At 43.8% G+C, this 15423-nt stretch overlaps 1 protein-coding gene and 1 long non-coding RNA gene across 2 annotated transcripts in view; one reads left to right on the plus strand and one right to left on the minus strand.

Moving 5' to 3' along the window:
* fdxr (ferredoxin reductase) overlaps window positions 1-8529 on the plus strand; it is a 69780-nt gene extending 61251 nt beyond the window's left edge. The window contains exon 12 of the mRNA XM_028818783.2: window positions 3580-8529. Coding sequence (XP_028674616.2) covers window positions 3580-3710 — 131 coding nt within the window. The 3' untranslated portion in view covers window positions 3711-8529. The remainder of the gene's footprint in view (window positions 1-3579) is intronic.
* LOC127525848 (uncharacterized) overlaps window positions 8385-15423 on the minus strand; it is a 73088-nt gene continuing 66049 nt past the window's right edge. The window contains exon 2 of the long non-coding RNA XR_007933421.1: window positions 8385-8747. This is a non-coding gene — a long non-coding RNA (uncharacterized LOC127525848). The remainder of the gene's footprint in view (window positions 8748-15423) is intronic.

A 15423-nucleotide genomic window follows, 5' to 3' on the forward strand; every position in this document is an offset into this window, starting at 1 on the left:
GTAGCAGCTTGTAGGCGGTCATGACGTCGTCGACCTTGTTGCAAAGATTCCTAAAGCAGATTCCATCTAGACTACTGCCTTATCACGTCCACTTGCAACTCGTTTTGCGCCCTGGTTAAAGGACACTGCGGCCGTAGATCTTATATGCTTTTCCTCCTTTTTAAATAAAAAGAATCGTGGACTCATTGATGCTGTGATGGTGTCCTGCAGCGGTGTAGCTGTTCCCTTCCTTCAACATATCCAAAACTTTTACCTTTTCTGCAATCATTTGCATCTTCTGTTGGCGCTTGAACACGGCCCTTGAAGCAGAGGCACGTTAATGCTGAATGAGTGAGATGAGACTTCCTGGTTAATGCAGCACTCCGTCGCTGAGCCAATCAGCAGCACACAGGAACTTAACTGCGTGCTCTGATTGGGTAGCTTCTCAGCCATCCGCCAATAGCATCTCTTGTATGAAATCAACTGGGCAAACCAACTGAGGAAGCAAGTACCAGAAGTAAAAAGACCCATTGTCCGCAGAAATCTGCGAAGCAGCGAAAAATCCGTGTTATATATTTAGATATGCTTACATATAAAATCCGCGAAGTCGTGAATCCGCGAAAAGTGAACCGCGAAGTAGCGAGGGATTACTGTACTTTCATTATCTCTAACCTGCGCTGCATGTGTATCGCGCCAACGCTTTTGAACCTCTTTACGATGTTCTACTTTGTCTTCTACTCTTTGTGCCAAGAGATGAATTGAAAACCTAATGGGTCCAAGCGTGGCCAGAAGTAAATGACAAAGAGTAGAAGAAGAAAAGACAAAGTCTCGTCTCGTGGTATGTGAAATTATCTTTCTGAAATGGTCTCGTCTCGTCCCAAGATTGTTTTATATAATTTATGAACTATTTACTTCTACATTTTACCTGAGAACTTTTCTTATTCACAGAGAATCCACCTTTTCAGTTATATAAATGTAGAACAGGCTGTTTGTTCATCTGTCCATTTTCAGACCTGCTCTGATAGGTTTTGTGTTTTTCAAGTCCACAATGATAGATTACTTGTGTTTTAAATTGAAGCCTATTTTATACATTTTTAAAATGGAAGCACCCAGTGACCCTGGAGTTATCCTTTAATGGTCACTGGGGGCTTCAGCTTATCCCAGCAGCCTCACTATGACTCTTGGCCTTTTATTTATGTGATTATTTCACTCAATGTAACCTTCTCAAACTCCAATTAGTGCCCATCTCTACAGCACTACCAGTAAGACCAGTACCAGCTCTGGAAGGGCCTTCAGTCTCTCCATGGACCCACTTGCTCACAGAGGCTCACTTGAAGCTGCCAGTTAGCCCAATATGCCCTTCACTGGGATGTGGCAGGAAAACTCCAGTCAGAAAAGAGTGGAGTTGTTTTTGAAGTTGTGCTGCTGTCAGAGTGGTAAGCGTTGTAGATAATTAAAAGGCTAAATGCCATCTTTTGATCTAATCTCTTTGGCAATATTCAAACTTAGATGAGAATATTTATTTACTTAGACAACTGTGTGATTCACACAAAAGGATATGATGGTTTACAGAATGTTTTTCTCCTTCCATTTTATACCCCGGTGTTTGTTTTTGTTGTTTTGTCTTTTCTTATTCTTATAATCCCCATTACACTCCAGGACAGGCAGTTTTAAAACCAGATGGTCACACTTCCTTTGGTGTTAATGGAGTGGAGAGGTTTAGGCTTCATGCCAAAGACAACTTCCGGCCTTGTTGTGCATCAGTACTAACGGTTCTGACCAAATGGTCCACGTGCATTTCAGTTGTACGACTTGTAAGTGAGCCGAGGGAGACTTAAACTTTATTAAATGTCTATCCTTGTTCCCTTTTTGCTGAAATGATTCAACAGAAGCGGAAGAGGAGTTTATGCTCCCCTGATGTTTTAACTTGTTAAAGGGGCAAATAAAACCAGATGTGGGTTTTTCTGTGAATTTATAAGGCCCTTCCCTTTAGGGAGAAAAAACAAAAATGACTGACCTTGATTTTTTAGCTTGTATTCACTTTGGTTGTGGATTGGGGAAATGATTAATTATTTGGACCCCTTCCCTTTCTGCACATTTTGTTGTGTTGTAGATTTAATTTTGAATAGAAATATTTCTCATTTTGCCCATCAGTCTACACTCCGTAATCCAGAATGACAAAGTTAAAATGTAAATTCCTCATTAATTGAATTCAGACCCTTAATTTAGTACTTGTTAGAAGCCCCCTTGGCAGCAGTTCTAGCCCTGAGTCTTCTTGGTAAGTCTCTACACACTTTGCACACGAGGATTTGGGCAGTTTATCCCATTCTGCCTGGCAGATCCTCTCAAGCTCTGTTAGACTGGATGAGAAGTGTCTGTAAAGTGCCATCTTCAGGTCTCTCCACACATGCTCTGTGGGGTTAAGCCTGGGCTTTGACCGGGCCACTCAAGGGCTTGTCCCAAACCCACTCCGGCATTGACTGTGTGCCTTGTTATGCTGAAAGATGAACCATTGCCACAGTCTGTGCACTCTGGAGCAGATTTTCTTCAAGAACCTCGCTGGATTTGGTTGCATTCACCCTTCTCTCAATTTTGACCACTGGCCCTGTCCCCACCCCTAGATCATGATGCTGACACCATCATGTTTTACCTACTGTAGTGATGATATTAGGCAGGTGATGAGTAGTGCTTGGTCTTCACCAGACATAGTGCTTGGTAAGTTCAGTTTTTGCCTCATCAGACCTGAGAATCTTTTTCTTTGTACATTTAGAGTCCAAGTGGGTCTTTTTTTCCTTTTACTCTCGGATAGCTTCTGTTTGGCAAGTCTGCTATACACACCTGAGTGATGGAGTGCTGCTAAGGTAGTCATTCTTCCAATCGTGTGTCTCGTTTATCAGAGGACTTCTGAAGGTCTGTTAGAATGCTCACTGTGGTCTTGGTCACCTCCAAGGTCACCAAGGCCCTTCCTGCCCAGTTACTCATTTTTTTTCTGGATGGCCAGCTCTGGGAAGCTTCCAAACTTCTATTATTTCATAATTTATTGATGCCACTGTGCTTCTGGATATATTCAAAGATTTAGATCTCCTTGCCCAGATCTGTGCCTCACCACAGTTTGATCGTGGTGGTCTACAGAGATTTCCTTGGACATTTCATAGCTTGATTTTTACCGTGACGTGCAGTGTGAATTGTGGACGACTTATACACAGGAACACATGTCCCTTTTAAAACAATGTCCAGTCAATTTAGTTTCCCAAAGGTGGACTTCAATTAAGGTCTAGAAACCTCTCAAGGAGGATTAAAGCAAATGGGTGGCACCTGAGCACAACTTGGAGTGCTACAACAAAGGATCTGAACACTTGCATGAATATATGAGAGATTTCAGATTTCCATTTGAACAAATTTGCAAACCTTTCTGAGGACTGGTTTCTACTTGGTCATTATGGGTTATTTTGTGTAGATTGATAGGAAGGAAATGGCAAATTTATCCTTTTAAAATTAAATCTACACCACCAGAAAGTGAAGGGATTCGGAATAGTTTCTGAATCTACTATTTATCGAATTGAGTAGAGGCTGACGATGTTTTGTTTCACTTCCTTTCAGGTGTGACTCCAGTCTCTTTTTCCGGTTGGGAGAAGATTGATGCTTTAGAGGTGACACGCGGGGATGAAATTGGAAAACCAAGAGAAAAGCTACTGGATGTGCAGGAGATGCTGCAGCTGGCCAGGGCTTGAGGCAACAACTCAACTGAAAACAAGAAAATGTTAGAAAACCCCAATGCTGGCTGTTCTGTTTTTATCAATGCAGTAGTAGACATAATAGATTTGAATACTACAAGCCAAAAAAGAAAAACAGAGTGCTGGCCACTTGCAGAGCTGTCCTTTGGGGACAGGAACAGGAACTTGACAGGTTTCCCCAGGCACAGGTATGAATGGAAATTGTTTTGTACTTCTGAATATTGTGGCCCATCGCTGAAGCTGAAGACCAAAATGTACGTGTCAGGCTCTGTATGTCACAGTTTCATTTTCTGTTTGACTCGTCACCTTTTTTAGTTCATAACTGCATGACTTATGATGCTAAAATTCAACACAACTGCACACTGTACATATTATGCATTCTTTTGCATATAAAATGGACATTTAGTTCAAATGAATAATTAGTATGACAATCTAAATACTTTATACATATTTTATCCAGAGAAGCTGTAGCCTACCAACAGTAGTTATGTATGACATGCAGCAAGTTTAAGGGTGACCAACTTTGGCCATCTGTCATTTTGAATTTAGTTTTTTTTTACTTTTCCACTTTCTTACCCAGGCAACACCACGTGATTCAGCTTGTGTACGTGTCCGGGGTCCTCAGTCACGGTCCTGGAGGGCCACAGTGGCTGCAGGTTTTTGGTCCAACCCAATTGCTTAATCCAGGCATGTCAAACACGTGGCACCCGGGCCGCATGACAGATCCTAGTTAGCACTGAACTTGTACAAAATGATTACTATCCTTTGTGATTGAATCATTCTGCATCTTCGGTGTTACTTATTCACTTTTCTTACTTCTGCCTTCTGACAAAAGCGCGTTTTCCCATGGCATTATGGTACCGGAAACGTCATCTGCTAGTATAGCCACGAGCCTTGACCAAAGTTAATGAGCCGCAGCGTCACAACTGAAGTGCTTGGCTGCAGCAGGGGTGGCCTTAGGTATGTGCAAACTGTGCACCTGCACAGTGCCGCCAAATATCAGGGGCCGCCACACCAATATATATTGAATATTAAACAGAAAGAGAAAATAACGACACAGCTGATGGCAATGTGGCCGAAAAACATTGTGTTTCTTGTTAATTAGTACGCTGTATTTACAAATGTCGCTAGAGTCGGAGCAGTAAGCCATATGTAGTATTATAACGTTCTGCCGTAATGAGAATATCATGGGCCGCCACTTGGTTTTCAAGTTACGGACACGCGTATATAGAAGTGTGTCATGAGCATGAAGCAGCTATGCAGTGTCCGCAACGGATGTGGCCATCCGCCGTGCATAAGATACCATATTGACATTGCCAGGCAAAGGGGCCACCGATTCTTTCTCTGCCCAGGGCTGCCACGAGCCTAGAGCCGCCCCTGCTAAGGCTACACTAGTGACTGGGCTGCTGAGACTGACCACTGGGCAGAACTGACCATCACGAGTAGTAATAGCCCGCATATTTTCACGTTTTTTTGCTCTAGTTTCATGTAATTTTTGTGCTAGTATTGTAACGAACAGTTAGTGCAGACTACAACTGAAGATCTGAAGTGGACGCGAGAAGTTGGTGAGTTGTTAACATATTTTTGAGTTTGTAAAATTATTGTAGGTCAGGGGGCTTTTTGCATATCGGCTTATTTTACAATGTACACTTTGAAGTAAACTTAGTAAAGTAAAATTAGAATTTTGGAGGATTTGTTTTCCAACTTGAATTACTGAGCAATGAATTCAGTGAGCATTTTCGTGATTTCAGTTCGCACAAACAGGGCATTGCGCTGTCCTCTTATAACGTTGAGAATGCGCCTGAGAATATCCAAATGGAGTTGATTGAAGTGCAGTCAGATTCTATTCTGAAGGCAAAATACAACGAAGTTGGTGTGCCAGGCGTGTATGCTTACCTGCCACCCTCGTATGTGCAGATCCGTAAGTTGCCATCGAGAGTAGGCTACTGTCAATGTTCGGAAGCACTTTGTGAGCAATTGTTTTCGTTAATGAAAGCTACCAAAACCCCACATCGCTCAAGACTTACCGTCGAGCACCTTTCATCCCTCATAAAAGTTGCAGCTGCACAAGATTTCAAGCCTGATATTGACAAACTGGTTACTAACAAGAGATGCCAAGTGTCGGGACAAAAGAAATAAATCTCACACTGTAAGGCTCCTATATAAGCAATGAATATAATATGAATATAATAAGGACCTAGCTAAGAGGCTAAGACTCTAATTCTACACTGTTGTATGGAGACTGTATGGAAATAAATTGCTTTTCTTTAAACTTTAAGTGTTACATTTTTTAAAGTTTTCAGTATTGGAAAGAAAGCTACAGTAACTTTGTATAATAGTATTTGTTACAGTGCGGCCCGTTGACGCACTTATGGCAGTCGAAGCGGCCCACCAATGGTAGTGAGTTTGACATGCCTGTCTTAATCAGAAGCACTTATTATTCAACTAACACTTCTGCTTCACTTTAGTTGTCTTGTTCGTTAAGATTTTGAACCCTTATTGCTTATTTTAGTCTTAAACGGCTGTATTTTTGGTTTTTAATTGCTCCTAATTAGATGCCAATGACAAAAGAGAGCAGCATTTCTCCATTTAGCTTGTTACCATTTACACCTGTGGGTTTTTATGATGCGCAACATTGGGTTTAATTAAATACTTGGAGGGAAAGTGAAGAGAAATCAGTGCAGGACTGAGAATTACTCGTCTGTTTTAGACTTCAGATCATTCGGATGATATCCTTAGAAAGGGGAAGAAAATCTGGGATATGAGAATGAGCTGACATGGCAGAGTTAAAGCAACTAGCAAGCCATGAAATTAAATTATTGGCAAGAATTGCTTTCTAATTAAGCAACTGGGTTAAAACAAAAACCTGCAGCCACTGTGGCCCTTCAGGACTGGGATTGAGGACCCCGGTGTATATTCTATATACCTACAGTGTAGACTCACTGAAGAAATTATTCAGAGCCATTGTACTAATACTGATTACTGTACTGTACTAATACTACCCTTTTGCTCTCAAGATTCCACAAGATGTTGGAAGTCTTCCTTTGTGTGATGCATTCATGTCAACATGGACCAGCATCTCAATTTCTGCAGAAAGCTATCATCTGCACATTCATGCTAGAAATCTCCTGTTGTATTAAGGTCTGGTGACGGGGCAGGCCATTGAAGAACACTGAACTCCTTGTCATGTTCATGAAACCAGTAGCCATTAGATGATGGGTGAGTTGTGGCCATGAAGGGAAGCACATGGTAAGCAACAATACTCACATGGGCCTGTGGCATTCAAGTGATAATTGATTAGTATTAATGGGCCCAAAGTGTGCCAAGAAAACATTCCCCACACCACCACCACCACTACTAGACAGGACTGTTGACTCAAGGCAGGTTGAGTGCATGGATTCAGACTGTTCAGTTTTGATGAGCCTGTGCCCACTCAATGTTTGGATTTTGGCTGACCGGAGTAGAACCTGACGTGGTCTTCTACTGTTGTTGTGCCCCTGCCCCAAGGTTCCATGTCTTATGCATTCTGAGATGCTCTTCTGCTCCCCTTAGTTGTACAAACTGGTTATCTTGAGTTATTGTCGCCTTTTTGTCAGATTGAACCAGTCTGGTCACATTGTTCTCCTGACTGCTTCCATCAGCAAGACATTTCTGTCCACAAGAATGGGATGTTTTTTGTTTTTCACACCATTTTGAGTAAAGTCGAGCGACTGTTGTGTGTGAAAATCCTAGGAGATCAGCAGCTATAGCAATACACAAACCAGCCCAGCTGGCATCAACAGTCCTGCCACAGTCCAAACCATTGAGATCCCAGGTTTCCCCCATTCTGGTGTTTGATGTAAACATTAACTGAAGCGTTTGACCTTAGTCTGCAGGATTTAATGGATTGTACTGTTGCCACTTGATTGGCTGAGCAGATCATAGCATGGATAGCAGGTGTTTCTAATTTTCCCATTGCTTGTATTTAATTTGCATATTACATTTTCTTCAGTGAATTGTCACCCCGCCCGTAGATGTGCACATTGGGCTGACTGATAACTCTGATTTGGTTTGGGGTACATTTATGTGTAAGAGTGGACTGGTGCCTTGTCCAGGGCTGTTTCCAGCCCACCCATAAGTCAGACTGTGCAGTTTTCAGAATGTGATATTCTGTCCCGTTCTTTTCTCAAATAAGCTTCAGTGCTAAGACGGGCAGTGTGACCGGGTGCCTGAAGTGGTGGGTTGTAAACCCCAAGGTTGCCGGCTCTGACCTCATCACTGGCTTGCCGTGTGACCCTGAGCGTGTCCCTTGTCCTGTTATATGGAAACCTATGACGTGGATATTTATTAACTGGCCCCTCTGAAAGCGTGCGCTAGCAGGTTAAGCGATCCTGAACAAGTGCCTCCATTTTAAGTAACTGGTGAGGTGCAGACCGGGGACAGGTATTGGACTGTAAGTCACTAAGGTGCTGTTAGTTTAGTTTTGCACCACCGACTCTCTCTGTTTGGCCTCATCTCCTAGAAATATGGGCACATCTGTGCTGTGCCGTAACAGACCTTGAGATGGCATGTGTGACATGAAGGAACTGGTGTGGCCAAGTGGGTAACACGTCACGACAGTAAACGAAGGAGGCCAGTTCAGGTCCATCACCGTCAGACCCTGTGACCCCAAGCAAGACATTTCACCTCATGGTCTGTCCATTTGGTTTATTTTAATTATAATTTACAGTAGAATGAAAACATTTGTTGTTGGTCCTGCTTGTGCAGAACTGCGGTTTACTTTGATTTGCATGTCATCAACTAAATGATTTAATCTAATGAATCAGTGAAAGTTGTAGGTTGTTTTTTTGCTAATACCTTATCTCTCCTGTGTTTTGCTGATGCATCCTTGTAGGTGGAAGTAAGTCAGTGCTTGAAAGTCGAACCCACCTCGGTCAGCAAAGCGGCCCGCTGTCAGATTAGATAAAAGACGCGAGCAGCCGACAGTCGTAGAACACAAGTTTGTAAACTGTAATGTCCAGATCATCAGGACTCGTCAATATCAGCACCATATTCCTGAAAATAAAGAAAGTTATAAACAAATCAGTTACATCTAAGGGTTAGTCAATAAGTATCCTCACTTTTGTGATAACTTGGGATGACTGGACAGCTTTTCCTAGTTCATGTGGACATGTGGCGTGTCTGTGGTCACAGTGGTCAAGCTCAGTTTCTTCTTTTCTAGGACTAAACATGTCTGCTCCACTCATAGTTTGCACCAAAGATGAGATCTTTACTCCTTCATGCAGTGTGGTGTTTGAGGGGTGTCCTGTTTTTAAAATCAGCCCCCCCATCCCTCAAGGAGCAGATCCCTTTCTATGCGTAGGGTTATTGTCATGAGGAGTTGAGCTTCAATCTTCTGACGCTTATTCTCACGTTCTCCTCCAGCACCCTCTGCTACAATGAAGAATTCCTCATGGATTCTTGGGAGGTTGAACTGCCCAGACCCGGCAAAGCAGACCACACCACCACCACCATGCTTTTACAGTTGTGGTCTGGTTTTTCTGGTTTGGTGAAAGCCAAAGACAACATCTAACACATCTTGTCTGTCCAAAGCACACTGGTCCAGGAGGCCTGCTCTATACCTTGGCAAACGTTTTAGTCTTTCCCTGCCCTGCTGTTCCTTTGTAGATCTCATGGTAGGTAGGCTCATGCACTTTGACGGCAACGGACGTGAGCTTCCTGTGGGTCCTGTGAAGCAATCCTGGGGTTCTTTGAGGTTTCTTTCAGCATCTTCTGTTCTGAACCGACTGACCTGCACACATTGGCAGTTGTCTGAACTCTCTTTTGGACGGTGGAGTGGTGCAGAGACTCCTAAGTATCTTTACGCTTATTTCTGAAGGCCTCAGAGAGGCTCTTTGGTTTTGGTGTGATGATAACAGAAACTGGAACAGCAAACTAAACGTGTTGAGGTTCACCTGACTGTATTTTTGCATAAATCGTCGGCACAATCCTCCTTCAAAAATGATTTCTACTGTTTTGGAGAAAGGGGTGAGGCCCAAACTGTTTTATTATTAACTTCACTTCGTGCGGTTCTGGGACATTTATAGGAAGTTGCAATTACACACACACAAAAAAAAAAAAAAAAAGATTGTTTAAAAGGCTCCACAGCCTAAGGGCGACCTCCTAATCTTCTACTACAATGGCATTTCTTGTTTGTCCGTCACTTCCTTCCTTCCTTCCCAGACGCTTGTTTGATGGCAGATATCTTCGGCTGATCTTTTCACAGGTGATGATATCATCGGTTAACAAAGCTAAGTGACGTGTGCCTGCGTTTTACAGAATCACTTTCTGCACTCCGTATTACTACAGGGCCGATGAAGGGGATTCACCCGCGGGCCCTTTTCACGCTTCAGTGTTCTACACAGCCCAAAATCTCAAGTCGGCTTCATTTGACATTTTTGACAACAGAAGATGAGTCTCAACTTTAAAGTGAAAACAGATCTCTGCAGACTGGTCCAAAGTAACGACACGTCTGACACAGCATCGTTAATGAAGGAAGCACTCACTGTCAAGTTGTCAGCCATGATAGCGTTTGAGTCTCGCTGTTCAGGTCTTTCTGCTCTGCCGTTCCCAAAGGCCTTCTTGTTCTTTGTCAAACTGTTCAAGCCGTGGCAGGAGTCCTGGAGATGCGGAGTGAAGGGCCTTTGTCATGTCCAGCCCCACACCCTCGGGAGGATTGAGAGCAGACACTCCTACTGCCCTTTGTAAGCCATTCTGGTGGAGGCTTTTGGTGTGGACTCCTTGAAGACCACATCAGGTGTTCCTTCAGGATTTCCCCATATTTTGCTACAGCGAAGCATCCACACAGTCTGCTGCTGCTTCATCCATGCTTCACTGTGGTGTATTTATGGTAATGGGCCATGTTCACAAATGGTATTTAGTGGGATGGCATAAATTTGGTCTCCTCTGGACTATGGACCTCCTTCCAGCTGACTTGTGAGTCTTACCTGCTGTGACAAGTGAAGGCCTGGGACATCAGTGGTCTGCAGTCTCTCCAATGTTAGTTACTGTAGCTTGTGACTCACTGACTCCTTCTGAGTGTTCAGAGGACTCTCGATGGCCCCCCTCACTCATCGTTGTCCTGTTCGATCCCACAGTTTTTAAGAAAGGCCTGCTCTCGAAGATTTCCAGCTCTGCCATGCTCTTTCCATTTCATCATGTCCAAGTTAACTGGACATTCTGTCACTTGCACATTTTCTGGCTCTGAGGCTAGGGATCTACACTGGCAATCGGTAGGTTGTCGGTTCGAATCCTGTAAAATGCCAATAGGGACTCTGCTCTGTTGGGCCCTTGAGCGAGGCCCTTAACCTGCAATTGCTGAGCGCTTTGAGGAGTGAGAAAAGCGCTATATAAATGCAAAGAATTATGAATTATTATTATTTTCTGGTCTCCATCCCCTGACTTGTGCTTTTTCACGGAGATCCTTGGTCTGTTCTTTGCTCTTAATTGCGCAGTTTAGCCCACCATACTGACTCGCACAAGTTGGCCTCTTTCACATGCGGGTTCATTTATACTACAAACAGGTGACCTCCACTAAACTAATTTGGGGTCCTCTAAAGCCAGTGGGCTGCATGTCGTCAAATTAAAGGGGGCGACTTCAGCAGTGAAGGCAGCCCATGGCGGAAGCTCAATAACACTTCTAGAATGAACAGCGACCCTGATAAGGCAATGGGGGTCAGCTGCACGTACTGTGGAAGGTGAAAGCGGCCTCCCCAACCCAACCAGCAATTTTCAGTACAAAAAGACGAGAGGCGGACATGTAAGAAGACGACGGCACCTCAGCTGTACTGTGCCAGTTCCCCAATGCTTGCCACCGTGCTGGTGATCACTGAGGTAAGTGACATGCCAGCTGTCAGACTGAGTGCCGACTTGAACCTGTCATTAGGTTTGCTTTGTCATGAGCGGACTGGGCAAGCTCCAGCTTTATCTGCCCTGGACTACAGATGGTGTTACAGAACGAATGGTGGACACGTTTTAAGGCACAGCAGCTGCCTGTAGGCACGATGATGGCCCCTGTCAGCTGCCTGTACACAATGTAGCACTCCAACTATGGATGTCACTTTGGGCTGTGACATTTAGAACAGCGTTTCCTAGCCTTTGTGGTGTCGCAACCCAGTTCTTCACATGACATGACCCACAGGAGGGGAGGGTCCCCCTCCGTGAATTTGCCATGACCCACCTTGCGGAATCCCCCTCCATAAATTTAGTGCAATCATCTGAGCAGAGGGCAGTCGCAAAGGTCTTCATGATGTATGAAGTAAGAGCAACTGGTCTGAAGTCGTTTGTGGTCACTGGAAAGCCCCTTCTGTGGCACTGGGACCACTCCTAATGTTCTCCACAGCTCCGAGGAAGTTGTTAGCCCTGCCGCCCGGTGTCAGGTGAATCTTTGCTGCCCTCTGCTGTCGTTGTCCGGTATTGTACTGAAGTATCTGTTCAGAATCCCAAATCACTTTATAGGCCGGGTACGCTAACGGTAGGATAGGAGTTTGTCACAGAAATATATAAAGAGTTAAAATATGATAACATATAAAGGGAGTGCAGGTGTACATCGATAAGGAGGAAAAACTCAAAACTGAAGGGAAGGGTGAGGCACCGCGGCAGACAATCCAACCGCCATGAGAACTCAAGGCTACCCGCACTGTCACTGTGTCTCCCTTTTTGGTGTCAAAAATTCCAATTACTTAAAGTGCCACGTAGTCGTATACAGAACGCCACCATAGTACTGTGTAAAGGCTTTGGTCCTCATCCATCACTGTGTCACGGCTGCCATGTTTGGTGTTCGGGTCTTTTCTGTTTTATCCCCAGTGAATTGAAGGAGCTGCGCCACTGAGTTATGTGCGGCTAAGCAGTTTGTAGTCAACAGTTGTGGCCTGAAAATGGCGCATGCGCTCAATCTCAGACTCCCACAAATAAAGCCGAGTGGGGCAAAATAAATATAAGAAAACGAAATGAAACAACAACACAAAGAAGTGAAAACTGAAAGGAAAATCCAAGTGACAAAATAGACAAAAGATTTGCCTAAGTTATCTTCTCCCATCTACCTGGTGGGCACTTCCATCTATCCATCCATTTTCCAACCCGCTGAATCCGAACACAGGGTCACGGGGGTCTGCTGGAGCCAATCCCAGCCAACACAGGGCAGAAGGCAGGGAACCAATCCTGGGCAGGGTGCCAACCCACTGCAGGACACACACAAACACACACCAAGCACACTCTAGGGCCAATTTAGAATCGCCAATCCACCTAACCTGCATGTCTTTGGACCGTGGGAGGAAACCGGAGCGCCCGGAGGAAACCCACGCAGACACGGGGAGAACATGCAAACTCCACGCAGGGAGGACCTGGGAAGCGAACCCAGGTCCCCAGATCTCCCAACTGCGAGGCAGCAGCGCTACCCACTGCGCCACCGTGCCGCCTGGTGGGCACTTGCCCACCTTTAAATAACAGCAATGCCTGCCCGTCGAGTTCTTGCCAACCCCTTCTTTCTGACGTTAAAAGCCGGGCCAGTCACGGAGGTGCTGTGTAGTGATGGGTCGTTCTTGAACGATTCGTTCATTTTGAACGAATCTTTAATGTGACTCGGGAAGAACGAGTCGTCTCGTAGGAGTGATTCGTTCAGTCGCGCATGCTCATTTGCGCAACTTCATAAGCTTAACCAACTCAGTCTGAGCCGGAAATAGAATTGATTAGTTCATCTCTCGAGTCTTCGGGTTTGAGTCGTTCGTTCATCACGTGACAGCCCCATAAGCTTAACCAACTCAGTCTGAGCCGGAAACAGAATTGATTAGTTCATCTCTCGAGTCTTTTGAGTCGTTCGTTCTTTTGTCACGTGACCACTTACCAGCTCAGTACCTCAGTCAAATACTAACGTAAAATTCCATTTGTTGTATGTTGGATCATATTTAGAAATTATCATGAAATTATCAAAAATATCTAAAACGCATTTTCTTATAAATAAAAAAGGTCTGTCAATTTCTGTCACTATGATTTTGTTACAGTTTCTTGAGGATCTGTGGTGTGTTATTTTATAAATAAATACTCCTGTTACAAATAAATTATTGATTAATTTGTCCTTTTATTGTCTTTGTCTATCAGTAAAGTAAACAAACACTAGGCTATATAATAAAATAATCCAAGCCTACAATTACAAAGTACTTATAGTTAATAATCGTACACTATTCTATAGCAGTGTTCATTTTTACTCCAATTTTGAGTTTCCTGGTATAATAATTGTTTTTCCTATGCAGACTTAACATATTGATCTAATATTTGTATAAAAAGGACATAATGACAAAGTAAAAGCAAATAACATTTTGAATTTGAATGAATAAGGTTAGTTTAAAATATTAAGGTTATGATAACTTAAACTTCAAGTTGTAACCCAAAATGAAATAAAAACTGGAGAGTTAAAATCATTTACAATCCAACATACAACAAATGGAATTTTTTTCCGGCTCAGACTGCCTTGGTTAGCTAATCGGGCTGTCACGTGATGAACGAACGACTCAAACCCGAAAACTTGTCAGATAAGAGGTGAGGTGAGCGAATCATAGACTAAAGACCCAGGTAAACAATGAATTAATATTTTCTGTTTCTTATAGCATTATAGTTTTGTCTTGTTTGTAGTGTGATCAACATTTGTGTAAGCAGTAGATGTGTTAGGGAAGTAACAGGTAACATTTTAATTATATTTTGACTCGAAAAAGGATTCGTTCATTTTGCTGAATGAGATTCAAAAGTCCGAGTCGGTAAAATGATCCGAACTTCCCATCACTGCTGTGGGCAGGACAAGCCGCTGAAAGTCTTGACGTTCTCCTCTTAGAGCTCCCTCTAGTGGCTTCACATGTCTCTACTGTTCAGAGCCTCTTGTGACCCAATAATATCCACACATATCACTTAATGGGTCTTCCGGCTTCTGCCATCTGCATCTTCTGTAGTCAGTGACCACTGGCAGTGTGCATATCACTAAGGTTCAAACTATCCCAAGTTAGCAATCACAGGCCGGTCTCTTTCCTTTCCTCAACACCTGAACGCGCTGAGTCTTATAGTCCGGCTTCCAAAAGAGCCGCTCTCTACTGCCTTTGACACAGTCAGCCATGAGGTTCTCCTTGCCACCTTCTCTAACCTTGGCATTACTTGGATGGTCTGTGTCCTACATCTTGGGCACATCCCACGGTGTCTTCCTGAGAGAAGAGACGTCACGGGTGCATCAGATAAGCACCCCAAGGATCTCAGGAGGTCGGCAGATTTCAGGCCACAGTTGAAATCGCCAAGATGACATTTCATTCCCATTCTGGTGTTTGATGTGCACATTAACTGAAGCTCCTGACCCAAGTGTGCTGCCACCCGATTGGCTGTTGAGATAACTGCATGGATAAGCAGCACCTGCTTATCATTATTATTATTATTAACAGGTGTTACTAATAATGTGCCCAGTGAGTGTGTGTACCCAGCTTAAAGTCAAGAACTTATCTTCAAGAAACTTAGCATACGATAAGAAGCCTCACTCGGCCCTCTCGCACGAGTCCGCTGCATTATCAAGCCCAAATGGCGAGTTTGAATTCCTGCGCAGTTTGGTGCCCACCGCAATGCTTGGCTCTGAAGCTGTGAGTGACAATGAGCAGAAAGGTAAGCTGGCATATGCTGCTGCTTCTGTGCCCCTCATTCATCCCTGCATTTTAAAGACCCTAAA

This window comes from Erpetoichthys calabaricus, chromosome 14 (genome assembly GCF_900747795.2).
Source record: "Erpetoichthys calabaricus chromosome 14, fErpCal1.3, whole genome shotgun sequence".
Lineage (NCBI taxonomy): Eukaryota > Metazoa > Chordata > Cladistia > Polypteriformes > Polypteridae > Erpetoichthys > Erpetoichthys calabaricus.